Here is a 24821-nt window from a genome sequence, read left to right as displayed (position 1 = left end):
TGGAGGACTACAAGTCCAAGCATACAAAGCTGCTATGCTCAGCAGAGGAGAACTGTAAGCCCACACAGCCCGGTATGTTGGGACTTGTAGTCCTCCTCAGCTGCATCTTGCGGTTACATAATAAGAGCTGCAGAGAATCTCTTCACCCCCCCCTCCCCCTCCTTGGTCTCTCTCTGTATGACCAGCACTGACCTGTACCGGGAGGACACAGAGCCAGTGACACCTGTCGGCAGTGATCCGGGACCTGGCGCAATAATCCCCTTCTCTGTGGTTGCGTCGCGCCGTTCTGATCAGTCTCGGGCAGCAGCTGTCACTCACAGCCGAGCAGAGTGAAGCCACCTCCCCCTCCTCTTGTATGGCTACACAGTGCTGTGTATGGAGGAGGAGGAGGAGGCGGCTTCAGTGAAGCCGCCTCCCCCTCCTTCATGGACAGCACTGTGTAGCCATACAAGAGGAGGGGGAGGCGGCTTCACTCTGCTCGGCTGTGAGTGACAGCCGCTGCCCGAGACTGATCAGAACGGCGCTGTCTCTCCAGTCGGAGGGGGAGGGCGCTGGCCTGGCACCCTCCCCCCCAGGGTGTGGCACCCGGTGCGGCCCGCACCCCCCGCCCCACTCTTAGTACGCCACTGGAGGCGGCAATACCCCCGTGTTTCCACGAAAGTAAGACATATGTCTTAATTTCGGGGTACGGCTTATATTAGCCGACCCCTCTGAAACTCCCGATACGTCTTACAATCGGGGGTGTCTTACTATCGGGGAAACACGGTAGTATGTATGATGCATGCATAGACTTCGCAACCAAGTGCATATCTTTACATGGATCAACATTAAACCTCATTTGCCACATAGTTGCCCAATTAGACAATGCATTGAGGTTGGCTTGTAAATTTGGAGACATCCTGCAAGGACATCATTCCATTGCACATAGCTTAGTGTCATCTGTAAAGACAGAAATTTTATTTTTAAATCCCAGACCCTATATCATTTATAAGGTATTAAAAAGTAAGAGTCCCAGCACTGAACCTTGGGGTTCACCCCTGATAACCTTAGACCACTCAGAGTAAGAATCATTAACCACGACTCTGAATTCTGTATTTTAGCCAGTTTTATATCCATTTACAAATTTATCTTTCCAAGCCTGTAGACTTTACCTTACGCATGAGTCGTGTGTGAGAAACTGTGTCAAATGAGTCGGTTACGAGGGGGAGGGAGGGGAAAGGGGGTACATCTTTAAGAAGGTAGTACCAGGTGCTTATTTTGGACTTGTCCACTATCCTCAGAGTAAAAAAAAAAAAAATTATAATTTTTTATATTCACCGTAAAATCCTTTTCTCTGTAATTCACCGACTGACACAGCCCCTCTCTTAGCCATTGGTCTGTTACGCCACCTTTAGGAGAAGACTAGGCATAACATGTTATGAAAAACACAGAACTTTTAGTTTCACCCAAGGGGCAGTCCTGTAGGTAACAACCCCCCAGGTTGCCATGCTGCCTCAGTATGTCAACAAGCAGTATAACGTAAAGAAAAATAGGAGGAGCGGGTACCGCGTCAGTCGGTGAATTACAGAGAAAAGGATTTTACGGAGAGTACAAAAAAAAATCCTATTTTCTCTTAGATTCACCGACTGACACAGCTCCTCTCCTAGCCATTGGGACGTCCCCAAGCAATACCAAAACGAAGGGTGGGAAAACAGCATAACAACTTCATCCACCATGGCATGTGGGAACTAGAATAAACTTTACCCACAAAAACGACAGTGTGTGTGGAAATAACCACCACAAAAACCAAGGGTGCTCCTCAACAGAGAGACTATACCCTCAAACCGCACCAAAACTGAGCTAACAAATGCAACAGTGCATTAACTTAAAGCTACTAAGTTTTTACCCAAAAAAACAGGAAATGTTATGTGCAATTGCAAGTATATAGCCACCTGCAAAACTTTGCGGCAAAAACAGGCATCAGCCGATGCACTGACATCTACCTTGTAAAATTTTGTAAAGGTGTGAACAGACGACCAGGTCCCCGCTTTACCCACTTGAGCAACAGACGCTTGATGTCAGAAGGCCCAAGACGATCAGATTGCCCTTGTGGAGTGGGCCGTAACCAGAAAGGGGGGCACCTGCCCCTTCAAGGCGAAGGCCTGTGCTACAAGCTGTCTGATCCACCTGGAAATGGTGGCCGACAAGACCGCCACACCTTTCTTTGGCCCAGCCACCGAAAAAAAACAGGGAGTCTGACTTCCGGGAAGGGCACCGTGGCAGACAAATACACCCCCAGAGCCCGAACCACGTCCAGGGAATGGAGGGCTACCTCCTTAGGATGTGTCGGCTTAGGACACAGAAATGGTAACACAATGTCTCCATTGATGTGAAACACCAAAACCACCTTTGGCAAAAAAAGAAGGTCGCGGGCGCAACATCGCCTTATCCTTGTGGATAACCAGGTAGGGTGACTTGCAGGACAAGGCCGCCAGTTCCGAAACCCTCCTGGCCGATGTAATGGCCACTAGAAAGACCACTTTCTGGGAAAGGGTCAACAGAGGGATCCCACGGGGGTAACGGTGGACGCACCGGAGGAACTACATGTTGGACCCCTTGAACAAAAGTGCTCACTAGAGAGTGAGACGCCAGGGGTCGCTGAAAAAATAGGATTTCTTTACTCACCGTAAAATCCTTTTCTCTGTAATTCACTGACCGACACAGCTCCTCTCTGTAACAAAATGGGTTGTTAGTCCCATCACTGGAGATACTAGGCAAGTTGTAATACAACACTTCAGAACTTTTAGTTCCGCCCATGGGGCGGTCCCCAGGGCACAACCCCACAGCCTGCTGAGGCAGAACTCAGTACGTCAACAAGCAGTAAAACATAAAGAGAAAAAGGAGGGGCAGGTGCTGTGTCGGTCGGTGAATTACAGAGAAAAGTATTTTACGGTGAGTACAAGAATCCTATTTTCTCTTATATTCACAGACCGACAGCTCCTCTCTAACTAAATGGGAGGTCCCCAAGCACTGTCAAACGAGGGGTGGGAAAAACAGCATTAAAACTTCATCCACCATGGCAAGTGGGAACTAGTGAAACTAAAAACTTACAAAAAACAGCAGTGTATGGAAAAAACACCACCACATAACCGGGTATCCTCAACAGGAGAGATCCCCAAAACCGCAACCATTTGCGGAAGTAATGCAACAGTGCATTAACAAAACAGTACTGCATTTTTATCGAAAAACCAGGAAAAAATATTGATTGCATATAGAATCGCAACTACACGGCCGCCTGCAAAACTTTGCGGCCAAAACAGGCATCAGCCGATGCATGATGTCTACTTTGTAGAACTTGGTAAACGTATGGACAGATGACCAGGTCGCCACCTTACACACCTGAGCGACAGACGCTTGGTGACGGACAGCCCAAGACGTTCCGGTTGCCCTGGTAGAGTGGGCCGTGACTGGAAAGGGGGGCACCTGGCCCTTTAAGGCGTAGGCTTCTACTACAATCTGTCTGATCCACCTGGAAATGGTGGCCGACGAGACCGCCATACCCTTCTTTGGACCAGCCACCGAAACAAACAGCGAGTCTGACTTCTGAAAGGGAGCCTTGGCAGACAAATACACCTTCAGAGCCCTAACCACGTCGAGAACGTGAAGGGCCACCTCTTTAGGATGTTTCGGCTTAGGACACAACAATGGTAATACAATGTCCTCATTGATATGAAAAGCTGAGACCACCTTAGGCAGAAAGGATGGTTGTGGACGCAACACCACCTTATCCCTGTGGATGACCAGATAAGGTGACTTGCAGGACAAGGCTGCCAATTCCAAAACCCTCCTGGCCGATGTGATGGCCACTAGAAAGACCACTTTCTGGGAAAGAGTCAAGAGGGGAATCTCCCTGATATTTTCAAATGGCAGCTTTTGAAGCACCGACAACATCAGGTTCAAATCCCATGGGGGCAACGGAGGGTGCACTGGAGGGACAACATGTCGTACCCCCTGGACGAAGGTACTCTCTAAGGAGTGCGATACCAGGGGTCGTTGAAAAAAAAAAGACAGCTAAGGCTGAGATTTGCCCCTTGATGGTGCTCAATGCCAATCTCTGGTCTATGCCTAGCTGGAGAAACAGCAGGATCCTTGCTTTGGAAAAGGAACACGGATGACATCCTTTCTCCTCACACATGGAGATGTAGGCCTTCCAGATACGATGGTTCCTCAGCACCTGGCTCTCAATAGCCATGCCGTTAAAGCCAGCGATGGTAAAGCAGGGTGAAAGATTGGACCTTGAGCTAGGAGGTCCTCCGTCAGTGGCAGTCGCCAGGGAGCGTCTGCCACCAGACACACCAGGTCTGCATACCAGGGCCACTGAGGCCAATCTGGGGCAACCAGGGTTACTGGAATCCCCTCGGCTTCCACTCTGTGAAGCAGACGTGGCAACAGTTTCAGTGGAGGAAAGGCGTAGATCAGCTGGTACTGATCCCACGGAGCCACCAGCCTGGACACGAAACACATCTGGCGTGCCCCATTTCAGGCACAGTAGCTGGAATATCTCCGGATGCAACACCCATTCTCCTGGGTCCAGCATCTGATGACTCAGATAGTCAGCCTGACAATTTACCATCCCTGGGAGGTAAAATGGCTGACAGGGCCGGAACGTGTCGCTCTGCCCACCGAAGTATGTGAGTGACCTTCCCGAGCAGTGGCTGAGCTTCTTTTTCCCCCTGGGTGATTTATGTACGCCACAGCCGTGGCATTGTCTGACTGAATCCTGATCGGACGCCCTTGAAGACTCATCGACCAAGTGTGGAGGCACAGCCTGCTTGCTCTGAATTCGAGCAGATTGATCGGCAACTTGGATTCCTCCCGCGACCAGAGGCCCTGAGCCGACTGAATCCCCATCATTCCACCCCAAATCGGACAGACTGGCGTCCGTAGTGATCACCGTCCAGTTCAGAGGAAGGAACGATTTTCCGGACCGAATCACCGGGGACCTCAACCACCAGATCAGGGTGTCCCTGACTGGTTGGCTCATCTGGATCTACCGATCCAGGTACAACAGAGATTTGTTCCATTTTGTCAATATCTCCTTCTGCAGGACCCTGGTGTGGAACTGGGCATAAGGTACTGCCTCGAAGGAGGCTACCATGAGTCCCAGTACTCGCATGCAAAAGCGGAGCGACGACCACTTACGGTTCATCAGTAGATTGACCACAGATCTTAGAGTCAGCAATTTGTCTGAGGGGAGAAAAAATCTTGCTTCCCTGGAGTCCAACAGTAACCCTAGGTACTCCAGACGCTGAGTTGGTACAACAACTGACTTCTTTAGGTTCAAAAGCCACCCAAATTCTTGCAGGGTCTGCATTGTGATCGCCACATCCTCCTATAATTCTGACATGGAAGATGCTCTCAGGAGGAGATAGTCTAGGTAACCCACGATCGCGATCCCGCGCTGCCTCAGCAACGCCAAAACTGGAGCCAGTACTTTGGTAAAGACTTGGGGGGCTGATGCCAGGCCAAAAGGAAGCGCCACAAACTGGTAGTGGGCTTCCCCTACTGCCAAATGCAGAAATTTTTGATGCCGAAGGCAAATGGGTATGTGCAGGTAAGCATTCTGGATGTCTAAGGACGCCAGGAAGTCCACTTGATGGAGTGCAGCGACTACTGAGCGAACTGATTCCATTCTGAACCTCTGAATCTTTACAAGGTGATTGAGGGCTTTTAAGTCCAAGATTGGACGCACCCCTTCCTTCTTGGGAACCACAAACAGATGTGAGTAGAACCCCTGGAAGCGTTCTGATTCCGGAACTGGTACAATCACCCGCTGATTCAGCAAGTCCCTTAATGCCCCTAGCAGGGCCTCCCGGCGAACCGGGGACACGGGTATGCTGGAGGGGAAGAATCTGGTTGGCGGCCAAGAGAGAAACTCTGTCTTGTAACCGTTGGAAATCAGATCGCAGACCCATTGGTCGGATAACCGGGAGGTCCACTGGGCTGCAAACTCCCAAAGACAACCCCCCACCCGACATGCGGGTGAGGGCAAACCTTCCTGCGGTAGCATTTTGTTTGCAGGCTTGTTAGGCTTGCAAGTCCAGGGACGCTTCTGGTCGTCTGTGGACGTCCTGTCGGGCTGGGGATGTTTTGCCCAAGTACCGAGCGGACGAAAAAGCAGTTTGTGAGCGGAAAAGGAGGACCCTTGCCTACAGCGTGGCTCCTTAGCCTTCCTGGCCTGTGGGAGTAGTGTACTCTTACAACTCTTTGCATTTTTAATAATGTCATCTAATGAAGCTCCAAAGAGCCGGTCACCAAGGAAAGGAAGATCCGTCAAGGATTTCTTGGATGCCTGGTCAGCAGACGAGCATTTTAGCCAAATCGGGCGCCTCAGCACCACAGCTGACACTAAAGCCCTGGATAACAGAGGGAGAGTATCCAGGGCCGCGTCACAAACGTACTCTTAAGGCCTTGCACTAGTTGGTCTGCTAGTCCCACGCAGACAGGGGAGGCCTGTTGCTCTCCCAATTCGCGGTGCAAACCTTTTGCCCACTCCGTCAGTGTCGGACACCAGTGTGGATGCCAGTACTGGTTGCACAGCTGACCCCACAACCGTAAACAAGGAAGGAGCCACTGTCTCTGCCTTCCTGTTCGTGGGATCCTTAAATGCAGGAGTCCCCTCAACCGGGATCGTGGTCACTTTATTTGACCTGGACACTGGGGGGTCCACGACCGGAAGAGCCGACCATTTTTTGAGAAGGCTTTCCTCAAAGGGGTAACGCACCACCAAGTTTTTGGGGGCCGAAAAGGTCCATTGCGGGCGACCCCATTCCCTGTAGAAGAATTTGTCAAAATAAGTCAAATACGGGAACACCTTAGGTGAACGTGCTGGCTTGTGGGACCCAAAAGGGACCGGTACACCAGCAGAGGGATCCGCTGGCCCCGGAATCTTCAGGGTATCATGCACAGCTGTGATAAGCGCTACAACAAGCGCTTTGTTGCGCCCGGAACCGGACGGGGAATCATCCTCACTGTCCGAACGGGGGCAGGGGCCTCTTGCGTGCACCTTTCCTTCCACGCGCTGCCTCCATCTTAGCAACAAAAGAGTTAAGGACAGCTTTCAGGTGACCCGGTTGCTATAGCCTGGATTTCGGGGGAAGATACACCAGTTTCTGAAGCCATGCCGACCCTAGCCTGTGCCACCTGCAAGGGGACTTAGGACAGTGAAGGTCCCACCCTCCTGCTGCCGCTGCATGGGGGGGAGGGGTACTTAGCGCCAGACTCACCACCCTGGGGCGTTCTGTGAATGCCACTAGCCGTGCCTGTAGTCCCTAGGAGGTTACCCAGATGCAGAGCGGAGAAAACCGTGTCGGCAGCAGCTGTCTATAATAGCGGTGAAATGCTCTGCAGAGCCATCCAGCATCCTGTACACAGTGGACACCGGAAACAGCCTGTGAGAGCACATGTAAAGCTGTCACAAAAGAGAGCTGCGGTGAAAAGAGCGCTCGAGCTTCAGGAAAATGGCCCCCAATGCAACTAATAGTAGAATCCCATAGAAGATGGCTGCTGAGTCTCACAAGGGAAACCTGCCTTTCCCACAGTCAAGATGGCCGCCGGACAGCGCCTTGCGGTGACAGGACAAACCCAGAACAATGCTGCCTGCCTACAGCCAGAACACCTCCACAGACTTTTTGGGACCCCCCCCAGACCACGCTAGCCGCACCCAGACCCACAGGTGAGAGGCCCAGCGAACCCCACACACACACACACACACACACACACACACACACACACACACACACACACACACACACACACACACACACACACACACACACACACACACACACACCGCCCGCAGCGCATGCAGCCACCCCCCTCAGAGGGGGGAAGGAGGGGAGCTAAGGACTGGGGAGAGACGATAAGGAGGTGAGGTGGCCCCCGAATCGACCCCCCAGGGAATGCCCAGCTGCTCACCCCACAGAAGCAGGGAGAGCCGTACTTACCAGTCCTGAAGAGCTGGGAGACATTCCATCACAGATCTACTCCTGCGCAGTTACAGGGTAGCTGTTGGCCTGGTATACTGTGATCCAGACAGCAGTAGCCCGGTCATATGTATACCCCGGAGCATTGAAGCTCACCGACCACCTCTAGGGGGCTGAGGCATGTCGTGGCCTGCCGAGGCCGGACTGGGGAGACTACAAGGATAATCATTAACCAGCCTGTCACCCAGCCGGCAGTTGATAGAAGATCCCAGGACCTTTCATCTTGTGCAAAAAAAACATCAAACCTGCAGCAAAAAAAATGGACCAAAAGGGCCCGCAGGTTCCTTACTGGGCAAAATAAAACTGAATCTGCTAAGAGCAGTGGGGAGGGTTGTTGGCACAGGGTCCGCCCCCCTGGGGCGGGACTAAAAGTTCTGTGTATTGTGTAATAAATTTTGCCTAGTTCTCCTAATGGCAGGCTAAACAACCATTTAGTTACAGAGAGGAGCTGTGTCGGTCGGTGAATATAAGAAATAGGGTTTTCAGCATTGTCCCCCAAAGAAAAAAAAGTGCAGATAATGGCTGCCGAAAACAGACGCGATTTTACCATGCTAATAGCGTTTTTCATAGGTCATGTGATTAAAATAAATGCTTGCTATATTTCCGGTTTAAAGGACTTCCTAGGTTGCCCACTCAGTACTGTCTCCATAGTGGAGCACTTCCGCCCCCCGCTCCTGGCATTTCACCCAGCCGGCGGAGACTAGCCCTAAAGGCAGCGTTCATTTCCGGGTGCGCCGGCCGTTGCCAGCTCTGTCCATCAATCCATTTGGCTCAATGTCTGCCCCCAGGAGCTCCAGGGTTAGAGGCAGCTGTTCATTCCAACACTATGGAACATATGAGGCAGTGCCTTAATGGCACGCTACCATCTCCCTGCATGGGCTTGTAAATGATTTACCTAATGTCATCAGTCGGTTCCCCTTTCCAATAGACAATTGCTGATTTGAACTTTTAATCTGTCTCTACCTACTTTATAGAACAGCGCTCCCTCTGCTGAATTTTGGGAGTTCTAAACTGCCCACTAGATGGCGCTTCTATACACACACACACACACACACACACACACACACACACACACAGAAATTGCATGCGATTCTTTGCAGTGTGATTTGCACCTTTTTTTTTTTTGAATGATGCAAATCGAATCGCAATGTATTTGGTATCGGCACCTGTACTCTCTGCCAAAAAACTGTATTGGTGCAACCTTATTAAAAACACAACAAGGGTGCATTTTTGAGGCATTCTTGCTCTGTTTTCATTGCATTTCAATGGGGAGGTGCATTTTTTTTTTACTGACCAAATAGGCACCACAAATGCAGCAAGCAGAATTTTTAACACCATTTCAAAAAGGTGCCGATAATGGCTGAAAATAATTTCATATTATTAAAGGATATTAAATTATAAAGTCAAATACAATACAACTAAAACTTTTTTTTTTAACCACTTGACCACTGGGCACTTAAACCCTTAATAACCAGACCAATTTTCAGCTTTCGGTGCTCTCACATTTTGAATGACAATTACTCAGTCATGCAACACTGGACCTATATGAAATTTTTGTCCTTTTTTTCACACAAATGGAGCTTTCTTTTGGTGGTATTAAATCACCACTCGGTTTTTTATTTTTTGTGCTATAAAAGAAAAAATACATAAAATTCGGTAAAAAAATGAATTTTTCTTTGTTTCTGTTATAAAATTTAGCAGATTAGTAATTTTTTCTTCAAAAATTTATACTACTACATATCTTTGGTAAAAATAAGTACAAATTGGTGGATATTATTTGGTCTTTGTGAAAGTTATAGAGTCCACAAGCTATGGTGCCAATATCTGAAAATTGATCACACCTGAAGTACTGACGGCCTATCTCATTTCTTGAGACCCCAACATGCCAGAAAAGTACAAATACCCCCCAAATGACCCCTTTTTGGAAAGAAGACATTCCAAGGTATTTAGTAAGAGGCATGGTGAATTTTTTGAAGTTGTAATTTTTTCCCACAATTCTTTGCAAAATCAAGGTTTTACTTTTTTTTTATTTTTTCACAAAATTTTCATATTATCAGAATAATTTTGATGGTTCAGCCTCAAGCAACACCTAACAAAGATGGCACCTCATCCCTGAAAATTTGAAACATGAATCAAAGGACAGGAAGGGAAATTAGGGATTTTTGCGGTGCTAATTAGCAAAGTACAATTAATTAAAGTACAAAATTAGTAGTACAAAAATTTATTAAGTTTGAGGTTAAAATCAGTAGCAATATATGCTTAAAAGATTCAGAATAATGCAATACAGTGGTTGTTCTCGTCAAGCACACATAGTCCCGACATGTTTCGCATTGGATTGCTTCTTCAGGGGATGTGTGAATGTTTGAACAAGATCTAGACCAAAAATACAAAAATAATAATAAAGTATATCACAAAATTCATTTTTTATTTTTTTTTCCCTATTTCTGCACTTATGAATTTTGTGATATACTTTATTATTATTTTTGTATTTTTGGTCTAGATCTTGTTCAAACATTCACACATCCCCTGAAGAAGCAATCCAATGCGAAACATGTCGGGACTATGTGTGCTTGACGAGAACAACCACTGTATTGCATTATTCTGAATCTTTTAAGCATATATTGCTACTGATTTTAACCTCAAACTTAATACATTTTTGTACTACTAATTTTGTACTTTAATTAATTGTACTTTGCTAATTAGCACCGCAAAAATCCCTAATTTCCCTTCCTGTCCTTTGATTCATGTTTCATATTATCAGTTTATTTCTCACACACAGCATATGCATACCACAAATTACACCCCAAAACACATTCTGCTATTACTCCCGAGTATGGCGATACCACATGTGTGAGATTTTTATACAGCGTGGCCACATACAGAGGCCCAACATGCATGGAGCGCCATCAGGCATTCTGGAGCACCCAGGACAATTCTGACATTTCTCTCCTGCATGTAAAAATCATAATCTGCTAGAAAATTAGATAGAACCCCAAAACATTTTATATATTTTTTTTAGCAAAGACCCTAGAGAATACAATGATGATCATTGCAAATTTTTATCTCGCACGGTATTTGCGCAGCAATTTTTCGAATGCTTTTTTTTGGGAAAAAAAACAGTTTCGTGCTAAAAAAAATAAAAATAAAAAGTAAAGTTAGCCCAATTTTTGCATAATGTGAAAGATGAAGTTACGCTGAGTAAATAGATACCTAACATGTCACTCTTCAAAATTGCACACGCTCGTGGAATAGGCGACGATTTAATTTTTTTTTTACTGGTTATATGTTTTGAGTTAGAGGAGGTCTAGGGCTAGAATTATTGCTCTCGCTCCAACGTTCGCAGCGATACCTCACATGTGTGGTTTGAACACCGTTTTCATATGTGGGCGGGACTTACGTATGCGTTTGCTTCTGCATGCGAGCACATGGGGACAGGGGCGCTTAAAAAAAAAATAAAAAATTTTATTGTTCATTTTACTTTATTTATTTTAGTTTGACATTTTTTTCCCCAAAAATAAATTTTTTGATCACTTTTATTCCTATTACAAGGAATGTAAACATCCCTTGTAATAGGAATATGGCATGACAGGTCCTCTTTACAGTGAGATATGGGGTCAATAAGACCCCGCATCTCACCTCTAAGCTGGGAAGCCTGAAAAAAAAAAAAAAAAAAGATTCTGGCTTTGATCGTATTGGCGAGTCGCTAGAAGCACCAGAGGGCGGCGGGAGGGGGGGGGATGTCTATGGCTGGGTATTGCAGGGTATCACCGACTATGGCTAGGTATGGCTGGGTATCTCAGAGTATGGCGTTGCAAAGTATTGCATGGAGAGCATTGCAGGATATCTGCGGGTGTTTCAGAGCATTGCAGAGTGTTGCAGGGCATTGGCGGGTGTTGCAGAGCGTTGGCGGGTGTTGCAGAGCGTTGGCGGGTGTTGCAGAGCGTTGGCGGGTGTTGCAGAGCGTTGGCGGGTGTTGCAGAGCGTTGGCGGGTGTTGCAGAGTGTTGCAGGGTATTGCAGAGTAATGGCAGGGAATTGAGGGGTTAAATTTCGGTGAGCAGCAATGTGGGCACTGCAGATGCGGCCCACAGCGCTGCTAACACCAATCTCTTCCCCCTCCGCTGTACCGATCAGTACAGAGAGGGGGGAGGGAGGAACCGGCGTCATAAGATGATGCTGGTTTGTTTACAAGTGATCACTCCGTCATTTGAGGAGCGGCCGTTTACCGTGATGCGCCGGGTCCACAGATGCTCTCGAGTGCGCGCCCCAGGGGGCACGCAAGAGCGGAATTCTGGGAGGACGTCATATGACGGCCTCCCAGAGTTAAACAACCGCCCTGTAGCCGTCATTCGGCTATGGGCCGGTTGTTAAGTGGTTAAACATCAATTTTGTTTAAGTGCAGCCTGAATTTTCGGTTTCTGCACCAGAATTTTCATTTCAGTGCACCACTAGTTTCTGCAGCTTTCTTTCTTTGCCACTTTTGAAGCACCTGAAGGTAGCTGCACCTAACCTATGGTTATGACTAGGATCCTGTGTCCTGTACTATAAAAATGCTTCTGCTTACCGAGTAAAATTTTGATGCATTTTGTCCTGGATTAACTCACTGAAATCAAGTTGGATGTGTTACAGTACATTACAATTCATAATGACCTCCCTGGAGGATTTCTGACAACTCAGTATTTACCTCTTTACAATTAGAACCAACAGACGGCAATTTGCTGGACTGAACGACCACCTCATTCTGAGCTTGCAGTGCAGATTTTATACGTCTTCCAAGTCTCTTTATGCTTCTCTGTTAAAAAAAAAAAAAAAAATCCATAAAAAAAAAAAATAATCCATTTAAAAAAAAAAAACACAATATAAAAAGCATGCATTTGTATGGTATGCAGGCGACTACAAAAACCCTAGATCGGTTCAGATTTTACTGGAAAGAGTATTTCAATACTTCTCATATTAAATGAAAATGCTAATACAAATGTAAAAACAAACTCAACTATATCATAACTGGGAAGTAAATAAAACATGTAGACCAGGCAATATAAATTTAACTTTATCATTGCCCATGAGTACACAGAAAACTTAGAGGAACTGCAGTTACAAAGTTACACAGTAGGGGAGGTTGAAAAGAAAAAAAGTCCAACCTACGTGTGTGATTATATGTCAGTACTACATTGTATATCCATGTATGTTGCGGTCGTTCAGTTTCTTGAAACTATCAATGCCCCCCCAACTGAGACCACCGCCTGTGGAAGGGAATTCCACATCCTTGCCGCAGTCTGCTCACATAATTTTGTAATAAAAAACATCTTTGCCATTCTGAAGCTTCCCTCCAACTATACTGCTTATTTTATATATACTGCGATTATATACTTGCCAAATATTCTGCATCAATCTCCCTCCAGTGGGAGGGAGAGGGAAAGAGATGGGGAAAAAACAAACACACACAGCAGAAGCTGGAGAGGAGGAAAAGCAAAGAGCAAACGTCACTGTTCCCACATGGGTCACCAGAGCCGCCAGAAGATCCCGAGACCTTGCCAGAAACCTTGGCACCATCCTGTTGAGCCAAAACGCAAACAGATCTACCTCAAGAGCGCCCCAGTGGAGACAAATCCAATAAAACATGGCCACCCCATGGTCCAACCCTAGCCAACTGAGGTATCTGTCTGACAGTATTCCACTCCTGCAATGCGCACGTCGGAAAGGGCCAGAATGAGACGTTCTGCCCATCGGAGGATACTGGCAACAGCCTATTTGGCCCGCCCTGGTGAAGGACATAAGCCACCTCTGTTGCCTTGTCCGACTGGATCCGTAAAAGGAGCCCTCGAAGTCAAAGCGCCCATGATCCAGACCTAGTCAGATCAAGTTCCAGGATATTACTCGGTAGTCCAGATTCCACCAACGTTCAACTACCCTGAGCAGAGCTCAGACCCAGGACATTTCCCCACCCGAAAAGACTGGCATTGGTGGTTATCCTGTTCAATACAAAGAGAGAAAGGATTTTCCCTGCCGAAGAAGTAGAAAGCGAAGCCAGCAGACGCCTAAAACCTGGATGGTCCCAGCCCTAAAATGACAGGCAGAGATGTCCCAGCATTGCATACTTTGATGGAAATAGTCTATGTCTAACTTTAGAAAATGTTATTAAAAAAAAGCGAACTCACAAGGTGTCGGGTAAGTATTTCAATATTATCTTCTTTGCACTGAATTAGGTTGATTTGTTGGGATAAATCTTGTATTCTTTGGTCAAAAGATTCCTTAAAAACTGTTTCTATTCTTCCTTGAATTAAACCACCAACCTAGTGAAAGAAAATAAAAACCCAAAAAATTGTACATGTTATGTTATGGGTAGTACAAAGAAGATTAAACATTTACAAGAAATTGTTTCAGATGCACACAACACATTGCAGAAACAGGATGTACAGTTTACTTGGCAAATTTCACTTGCAGGTTCTGATGATCTCAACTATGGACTAAGGTCCAGTTCACACCAAAATGCAGTATGGAAAACCCGTGTTTTCCGTGCGAGTTTCCTGCATCACGGTTAAATTGCACTTCACTTGCAATTTGCAGCAGGTGTCAACGCAATTCTAACCACAACCCAAACGCACTGTAACGTCTATATCGCATGATATAGAAGTTGCTCTGCATTTTGTAAATTACTGCATGCAAAACTTTTGCTGAATAGGCTGAAATCGCACTGCTCTAGGATCACATGCAATTCTGCCACCCAAAGGCAGAAGTAGGATTGGGTTCAGATTTAGGTCCACAATACTATTCTGCTAATTTTTGTTCAATACATTTAAAATTGCTGAACTAGGTGCAGTAATGAATGGAAACCCTTTGGTTTATTTTTTCTATGTCCTGTTGTGGAGCTTCACCCCAGTTTCTGTGTTTTCGCTTATAGGACATGGAAACCAGGCTAAGCATCTCAACTAAGCATAAAAACATTGGAACTGGGTTGCAGAAAAATGGCAGCAGGTGCTCTGGACTGATGACTAAAAATTTTAAATACTTGGCTGTAGCAAAAGGCTGGAGCTTGGTACAATAATGAGTGTTGGAGCAACTTACCTGCTGACTTCCTTCAAAAATAGAGTGCAAGTTTACCTAGAAGAATTTATGTTGTTTTGAAGGAAAAGGGATTAAATAAAGATGAATAGATGAAGCAGAGTGCACCTTCTTTTACATCTACTGTACAGTATCTGACAAAAGTGAGTACACCGCTCACATTTTTGTAAATATTTTATTATATCATTTCATGGGACAACACTGAAGAAATTACACTTTTCTACAATGTAAAGTAGTAAGTGTACAGCTTGTATAGCAGGGTCAAATTTGCTGCCCCCCTCAAAATAACTCACACAGCCATTACATTCTAAACCATTGGGAACAAATATGACTAACACCCCTAAAGAGAAAAATGTCCAAATTGGGTCCAAAGTGTCAATATTTTGTATGGCCACCATTATTTTCAGTCACTGCATTAACCCTCTTGGGCATGGAGTTCACCAAAGCTTCACAGGTTGCCACTAGAGTCCTCTCCCACTCCTCCATGACATCACGGAGCTGGTGGATTTTTAGAAAACGTGCGCTCCTCCACCTTACATTTGAGGATACCCCACAGATGCTCAATAGGGTTGAGGTCTGGAGACATGCTTGGCCAATCCATCACCTTTACCCGCAGCTTCTTTAGCAAGGCAGTGTGTTTGGGGTCGTTATGTTGGAATACTGCCCTGTGGCCCAGTCTCTGAAGGGAGGGGGATCAGGCTCTGCCTGAGTATGTCACAATACATAATGGCATTCATGGTTTCCACAATGAACTGTAGCTCCCCAGTGCCAGCAGCACTCATGCAGCCCCAGACTATGGTTGCACCGATACCAGTACTAGTGAAAATGCACCGATACTTAACACAGATACCTTCTGGCTCAGTTGTCAGCGGAATTATGACAACTGAAATGTAAATAAAAGAATGCAGAAATTATCAGTTAAGGAGCGGGGCCGCCACGTCCTTAACAACAAATTACTCTTTCATCAGTCAGCGGGGTTCCCGTTGACAGATGAATGTAAACACAACCAGGGGCAGCTGCCACTAGCCATCAGTGTGGGCCGAGGAGCTTCACTGTGGAGTCTGCCATGCATGGAGGGAGAAACAGCCTGGATGTATCACCGCAGGGGAGTGCGGGTATGCAGGAATGCTTCCTTCCTCAGCCTTTCCACTGCTCAGATCTCCAGTTGAAGATTTGACTGGGACTTGGGAGGTACCGTAGGTGTGTGCGGTTGGCCATGCCTTCTCCTCTCGGTGCTCAGAGCTCTCCTCCCCCTCAATCGTTTCTGCTGTGTGCAGACAGGCAAAACACAAACTTATTAGCTAGAGCCTGGAGTCTCTGCACAGGAGCATTACTCCCTTTGCTGCCTGCCGGGAGAGGAACCCACTGCCGACTGGTTAATGAAAAAAATCAACTTTCAACTCTGCGCTGCCCTGATAGATGATAGCGACCCCCCCCCTCTCCTCATCTTGAGCTCCCTAAATGCTGGAAATAGGTATCGTTAACAGGCATCGGTGAGTACTAAAAAGTTGAAAAAAAAATTAAAAGCATCAGTACTTAAAAAAAAAAAAAAAAAAAAAAAAAAAAAAAGTGGGATCGGTACAACTTTACCCCAGATCATGACACTCCCACCACCATGCTTGACTGTAGGCCTCATCTGGTTGCTGCCACGCACACGCTTGACACCATCTGAACCAAATAAATTTATCTTGGTCTCATCAGACCACAGGACATGGTTCCAGTCCTTAATCTGCTTGTCAGCAAACTGTTTACAGGCTTTCTTGTGCATCATCTTTAGAAAAGGCTTCCTTCTGGGACAACAGCCATGCAGACCAATGTGATGCAATGTCCGGCGTATGGTCTGCGCACTGGCAGGCTGGCCCCCCACCCCTTCAACCTCTGCAGAAATGCTGGCATCACCCATGCGTCTGTTTCCCAAAAAGACAACCTCTGGATATGATGCTGAGCACATGCACTCAATGTTTTTGATCGACCATGGCGAGGTCTGTTCCGAGTGGAACCTGTCCTGTTACCTGTTTCCCGCTGTATCGTCTTGGCCACAGTGCTGCAGCTCAGTTTCAGGGTCTTTGCAATCTTCTTATAGCCTATGTCATTTTTATGTAGAGCAAAAAATCTCCCCCCCCCCCCCCATATCCTTAGAGAGTTCTTTGCCATGAGGTGCAATGTTGAGACCTTGTAACACTAACGAGTCATATGACACCAGGAGGGGAAAATGGCTAATTGGGCCCAATTTGGGATGTACACACTTTTGCTGCCAGCGGTTTAGACATTAATGGCTGTGTGTTGAGTTATTTTGAGGAGACCGCAAATTTACACTGTTATACAAGCTGTACATTCACTATTTTACATTGTAGCAAAGTTTAATTTCTTCACTGCTGTCACATGAAAAAATAAAATATTTAGAAAAATGGGAGGGTGTACTCACTTTTGTGAGATACTTTATATACCGAAGAGCCATAACTTTAGGACCACTGACAGGTTAAATAACATTGATTATCTTGTTACAATGCCATTGGGATATATTGGGCAGAAAATATAGATGTCCCTGAAGTTGTGTTTAAAACAAATATATGGACATCGCAGTTTGTTGTGCATGGGGCTATGTACATTAATCAGGGTACCCATGTACTTTGGGACGTGAAAGCAACGATGAGGATGCGATCTACCGCTGTGGATTTTATCCATTATCTATGCGCTAAAAACAAGGTTTCTTATAAGTGATTTTTAATCCATTAAAAGAGGTCTTATAAAAAAGGCATAATGTGCTAGGAGTATATGTATTCTTTTCACATATCCGGAGCACTTGTCCTTTAGTGGAGCTGGTCCAAGCTTGAACGCTTAGCACAAGAGGAGGCTACCCATTTGGTGGCATACTAGGGAAACAGCCTAAGTGTTTCAAAGGTGCAGAAAGACCTGTAATGGGTCAAAATTTGAGCTGAGCAAGTACTGCATCCAGGTGTCAGGTGATGGCTTTGTAGCACAATGGCATTGCTACATGGATGGACATCACTTTTTTTTCCACCTTTGAAGAATTGTTTACTCATATAGGGGACTATAAAATAATTTCTATGTATTTTTCTGGATGTCCATTATCACGAATAGCTCACTGTGCTTTATATGGTATCACCAAGCATAGTGTTATGTGGAGTAGTACAAGTATACTTGTGTATTTTAAGTTTTTATCCCTATTTGTATCTGTCGTGAACAGTGCACCATCCAATACGATCATAGCGCTTTTGTCACCCCCCCCCCCCCCCCCCAAGGAACTGGAAGTGCATTTTAATGATAGAGTCACTTACTCCTCCTACTACCAATTTGTCCCATCAGCCATGAACAAATAAAGAGAAAAGAGAAAAACCGCGCAATCCCTAATATCTCATATTAGGATTCGAACATCTCCCCCAAATGAAGTGAAGAATAAAAATGTGCAATATTACATGAAGATACCATACACATCAAACCTATTATGTGTCATATTTTTCAAACCACATATGGTGATAAATCTATAACAATAACACTAAAATAATGTTATTAAATACATAAACAGTGAGTTTCAATGATAGCAATGCTCAAAAATGAACACAAAAATTAAAAGAACGTGCATAAATGGTTAATATGTCCTCATTATAATAGTCCTTGTGGGAATACAATGAAGCAAAATTTAAGTGCCGTTGCACTATACACCAAAAACCATCACGTGTCCATAGAAGAAGTGCAAGGACTCTGAAACGTGTGTCAACGTAGAACCAAACGGAGTGCACCACCACCAAAAGAATAAAATTGGCTCCTTACCAGATGCCCCAGTAAGGTGCGCTTATTCAAAGATCAGGTCAGAATATGCATCACGCTTGAATCGTCCAAACCCAATTCCGCTTTGAGGCGTGACACGCTATGTTTTTGCCTCACTAGAATAACAGCAGAATTGGGATACGCTTTAGGAGTTGCGATCGGCCGACGCTTCCTTCTGGTGATATGCCTGTATTCATTTTAATTCTGTAAGTGCAATTTTTCCCTTTACTTTACTTTTTAATAAATGGTTTTATACTATATGGAGTGTTTTTCCTTTCTATGGTGAACCATTTGCCTTCCCGTTGAAATGCATCCGAGTTTTGCCTCAAAGCGGAACTGGGTTTGGACGATTCAAGCGTGATGCATATTCTGACCTGATCTTTGAATAAGCGCACCTTACTGGGGCATCTGGTAAGGAGCCAATTTTATTCTTTTGGTGGTGGTGGTGCACTCCGTTTGGTTCTACGTTGACACACGTTTCAGAGTCCTTGCACTTCTTCTATGGACACGTGATGGTTTTTGGTGTATAGTGCAACGGCACTTAAATTTTGCTTCATTGTATTCCCACAAGGACTATTATAATGAGGACATATTAACCATTTATGCACGTTCTTTTAATTTTTGTGTTCATTTTTGAGCATTGCTATCATTGAAACTCACTGTTTATGTATTTAATAACATTATTTTAGTGTTATTGTTATAGATTTATCACCATATGTGGTTTGAAAAATATGACACATAATAGGTTTGATGTGTATGGTATCTTCATGTAATATTGCACATTTTTATTCTTCACTTCATTTGGGGGAGATGTTCGAATCCTAATATGAGATATTAGGGATTGCGCGGTTTTTCTCTTTTCTCTATTTCACACACATATATAACTTTTTGGTATATATTCGAACTGCAGCATCTATATAAAATTTTTTTTTCAGGTTTCTATTTTATTCTGTAGCGCAAATTTCGCCCTTTTTTCATGAACAAATAAATAGCCAATAGTGCTTTATCTTTAAAAACACACCATTACTAAAATCTACAAGAGTGTGTGTGTGCGTGTATATATAGTGTGTGTATGCATGTATATATGTGTGTGTGTATTGTGTGTATGTAGGTGTATATGTGTCCGATTTTTGAAAGAATTTATTTGCAAATTATGGTGGAATATAAGAATTTGGTCACCTACAAACAAGCAAGATTTCTGGCTCTCACAGACCTGTATCTTCTTCTTTAAGAGGCTCCTCTGTTCTCCACTCATTACCTGTATTAATGGCACCTGTTTAACCACTTAAAGCGGTTTTGTACAGAAAATTGCAAGTTCATCTTATTCAAATGGCTTTGGAACATAGATGCAGTTATGACCATTGAAATAAAATAATATGCAGTATTTACCTTTTATTTTTAATGTTTATGCTGACTTCCGGGCTCTCCTCCCGTGGGAGTAGGCGTGTTTATCGGCTTTGCAATGGTCCCTGGGAACTTTTTTAGCTATTTCCCAGGAATCCGTGGGGGACACAGTCATGCCGAAATTGCCATTTTGAAAGTGGGCAGGCAGCTCTATCTGCCATTACCACTATAGCACATGAAGCAAGAGGAAGGAAAACAAAGAGGACACTCAATGAGCATGTGCGAGATGGAGCGGTGGATGCTGGGAGCTCAGCGTCATCGCATCCAGGAAGTAAATGCCTGTGGGCTTCAAACGCCCACAGTGAAAATGGAAACCGCCGGACTGCTTTTTTTAAAGTTTTCCTTAGCAATGAAATCGTCATGCGGGGGGTTAAAAAGACGCCGATCGTGGCTGCAAAGACACCGTAGGAATCGCCCACCAGTGACACAGGTATATAAAAAAAAAAAAACGGCAGTGGAATCCCGCTTTAAGGACCGCCGTATTGCCATTGTACGTCATTACAATGGCACAGGCAGGCACAAGCACGTACATGTACGTGCCTGCCTTCCAGCGGGTGGGGGGTCCGATCGGACCCCCTCCCGCTGGATACGGCGGTCCGGTTCGCTTCAGGAGCGATCCGTGATGATAGGATGGCCGTTGGTTTCTGGCCACCCCCTCTGGATCGCTCCTGGCCAATGAGAAGCTTCCTCCCACTGTGTATTGTTTACACAGGAAGGAGGAAGTGATGTCATTCTCCTCGGGCGGTCTTTTTGACCGGACTACGAGGAGAAGACTAAAAGTAAGTGTGCACCAACGCTACACTGACATGTAGGTACACACAGGCACACAAACCCCCCCCCCGCCCCCCCCCCCCCCAGTCAGTGTCACTGATTGTATTGATCATTTCTTTACTGATCACTGCATTCAGTGTCAGTTGTAACAGTAAAAACTGTCAGGGCAGTTAGTGTTAGGTCCAGGGTAGCCCCCTATCACCCCCCAATAAAGATTTAACCCCCTGATTGCCCCTAGAGTTAACCCTTTCACCCCCTTTTGCCAGTGTCACTAAGCGATCATTTTTCTGATCGCTGCATTAGTGTCGCTACTGTCGCTAGGTAGCTAGTTATTTTTTTAGGTTCACCGCCAGGTTTTTATAGCGCTAGGTACCCCGATATACTACTCAATAATGGTTTTAACCCCGATTGCCCCTAGTTAACCCTTTCACCCCCTTTTGCCAGTGTCACTAAGCGATCGTTTTTCTGATCGCTGCATTAGTGTCACTAGTGTCGCTAGGTAGCTAGTTATTTTTTTAGGTTCACCGCCAGGTTTTTATAGCGTTAGGTACCCCCATATACTACCCAATAATGGTTTTAACGCCCTGATTGCCCCTAGTTAACCCTTTCACCGGCGATCACAGTATAAATGTCACTGGTGACGCTGGTTAGCCAGTTAGTTATTTAGGTTCCCCGTCAGGTTTTTATATAGTGCCAGGGACCCCCATATACTACCTAATAAAAATTTGAACCCCCTGACTGCCCCTAGTTAACCCTTTCACCACTGATCACCATATAAGTGTTACGGGTGACTCTGGTTAGTTTGCTTTTTATAGCATCAGGGCACCCATCATTTATTACCCAATAAAGGTTTAACCCCCTGAACACCCGGCGGGTGATATCAATTAGGTTTTAGGGTCAGGGTCTGCGTCTCCCCAGGCAGCGCTAGGTTAGTGCCAGTACCGCTAACACCCACACGCAAAGCATAAACCTCCCGTAGTGGTATAGAATCTGAACAGATCAATATCTGATCAGATCTATACTAGTGTCCCCAGCAGTTCAGGGTTCCAAAAAAACGCATTGTTAGCGGGATCAGCCCAGATACCTGCTAGCACCTGCGTTTTGCCCCTCTGCCCAGCCCACCCAAGTGCAGTATCGATCGATCACTGTCACTTACAAAACACTAAACACATAACTGCAGCGGCCGCAGAGTCAGGCCTGATCCCCACGATCGCTAACAGTTTTTTTCGTAGCATTTTATATTTAAATCCGGAAGGCAGTGCTTGGTTTTCAGGGTCCCGTACGTGGCTAGGCTCCCAAAAAGTCCCCCACATGTGGTATCCCTGTACTCGGGAGAAGCAGCAGAATTTATTTTGGGGTGTAATTTGACTTATGCCCATAGCATGTGTGAGCAATATATCATTTAGTGACAACTTTGTGCAAAAAAAAAAAAAGTTTGTAATATTCCCGCAACTTGTGGCAAAATATAAAATATTCCATGGACTCAACATGCCTCTCAGTAAATAGCTTGGGGTGTCTACTTTCCAAAATGGGGTCATTTTGAGGGGTTTTGTGCTATTTTATGGCCTTCGAAACTGTGATAGGTAGTGAGGAGTGAAATCAAAAATTTGCACCCTTAGAAATCCTGAAGGTGGTGATTGGTTTTCGGGGTGCCGTGCACGACTAGACTCCCAAAAAGTCCCACACATGTGGTATCCCCATACTCGGGAGAAGTAGCGGAATATATTTTGGGGTGCAATTCCACGTATAACCATGGCATGTGTGAGCAATATATCATTTAGTGACAACTTTTTGTAAAAAAAAAAATATTTTTTATTTTTTGTCATTATTCAATCCCTTGGGACAAAAAAAAAAAAAAAAAATATTCAATGGTCTCAACATGGCCCTCAGCAAATAGCTTGGGGTGTCTACTTTCCAAAATGGGGTCATTTGGGGGGGTTTTGTGCCATCTTGGCATTTTATGGCCTTCAAAACTGTGATAGGTAGTGAGGAGTAAAATAAAAAATGTATGCCCTTTAGAAATCCTGAAGGCGGTGCTTGGATTTCGGGGTCCCGTACACGGCTAGGATCCCAAAAAGTCCCACACATGTGGTATCCCCATACTCGGGAGAAGTAGCGGAATATATTTTGGGGTGCAATTCCACATATAACCATGGCATGTGTGAGCAATATATCATTTAGTGACAACTTTTTGTAAAAAATGTTTTATTTTTTTTTGTCATTATTCCATCCCTTAGGACAAAAAAAAAAAAAAAAAAAATATTCAATGGGCTCAACATACCCATCAGCAATTTCCTTGGGGTGTCTACTTTCCAAAATGGGGTCATTTGGGGGGGTTTGTACTGCCCTGCCATTTTAGCACCTCAAGAAATGAGATAGGCAGTCATAAATTAAAAGCCGTGTAAATTCCAGAAAATGTACTCTAGTTTGTAGACGCTATAACTTTTGCGCAAACCAAAAAATATACGCTTGACATTTTTTTTACTAAAGACATGTGGCTGAATAAATTTTGCCCTCAATGTATGACTAAAATTTAGTTTATTTGATTTTTCTTATAGCAAAAAGAAGAAAATGTCTTTTTTTTTCAAAATTTTCGCTCTTTTTCCATTTATATCGCAAAAAATAAAAATCGCAGAGGCAATCAAATACCATCAAAAGAAAGCTATTTGTGGGAAGAAAAGGACGCAAATTTCGTTTGGGTGCAATATTGCATGACCGCGCAATTACCAGTTAAAGCAGCGCAGTGCGAAATTGGAAAAAGACCTCTGGTCCTTAAGGTGTTTATTGGTCCGGGGCTGTAGTGGTTAATGTCCCTGAAAATATCAAGAATTTGCAAACTTAAAGCGGGAGTCCGCCGGGACTCCGCGTTTTTTTTTTTTTTTTTTAAAGTCAGCAGCTACAAATACTGCAGCTGCTGACTTTTAAAATGGTGACACTTACCTGTCCAGCGCGGCCGCGATGTCGGCACCCGAAGCCGATCTCTAGATCGACACTCGGGTGCTGCCGCCGCCATCTTGGGTATGGGAATCAGGAAATGGAGCCTTTCGGCTTCATTTCCCGGTTCCCTATTGCGCATGCGCGAGCTGCGCGGCGCAATCCGGACGGTCCCCGCTGCCTCTGGGAACTGTGTGTTTCCCAGCAGGCAGTGGGGCACTTGCGCAAAGGGGCAGGCAGTTGCGGAAAGGGGCGTAATCTACGCCCCTTTCCGCAGACAGCTATCCCGGAAGTGGGTGCAGTTACCTGGATTATCCAGGTAACTGCACCCCCCACCCCCCTCCCCCCTGAAAGGTGCCAATTGTGGCGCCGGAGGGGGGGGGGGATTCCGATGAGCGGAGGTCCATTTTAGGGTGGACCTCCGCTTTAAGTTTCCCTCCCAAAATAGTTTGTGCCAACGATCTGCATTGAAGGGGACTGACGTAGGCAAAGTATTGGGGTATTGAGGATTAGCCAAATGCAAAAAGGATGATTAAGATTTGGATAGCAGGAATAGAAATCAGTGCCACTCTATGCAAACCAACGAAGGGGAGGCCTATATCAAATACACGGACTAGATGGAGTAGGGAGAGAAATCTTTGGGGGGAAAAGGGGGGGGGGGGTTGCAGAATGGGGCCCTCATGCACAGGGGCATGATAATTAGGGAACACTACACTTATGTCTTTCCTCATTGTTTGTATTTAGTAGTATGTTAAAACGGTTAAAGTTTCTTTTATGCAACTAGATGGTATGAAGGTCTTTAAAAAAAAAAAAAAAAAAAAAACATACACCACGCACA

At 45.3% G+C, this 24821-nt stretch overlaps 1 protein-coding gene across 1 annotated transcript in view; it reads right to left on the bottom strand.

Annotated features, from left to right (window-relative positions):
• The window catches only part of ATF7IP2 (activating transcription factor 7 interacting protein 2), a 273655-nt gene that overhangs the window by 134075 nt on the left and 114759 nt on the right, over positions 1-24821 (bottom strand). Inside the window, exons 4-5 of the mRNA XM_077448852.1 lie at positions 14182-14316; positions 12708-12815 (exon numbers count right to left, since the gene is read on the bottom strand). Coding sequence (XP_077304978.1) covers positions 12708-12815; positions 14182-14316 — 243 coding nt within the window. The remainder of the gene's footprint in view (positions 1-12707; positions 12816-14181; positions 14317-24821) is intronic.

Source organism: Lithobates pipiens, unplaced genomic scaffold (assembly GCF_037356315.1).
Source record: "Lithobates pipiens isolate NorthernLeopardFrog02 unplaced genomic scaffold, aLitPip1_a1.2 Scaffold_22, whole genome shotgun sequence".
NCBI classification, from domain to species: Eukaryota; Metazoa; Chordata; class Amphibia; order Anura; family Ranidae; genus Lithobates; species Lithobates pipiens.
Note: the sequence above shows the minus strand (reverse complement) of the source record. Positions and strands in the feature narration are given on the sequence as shown.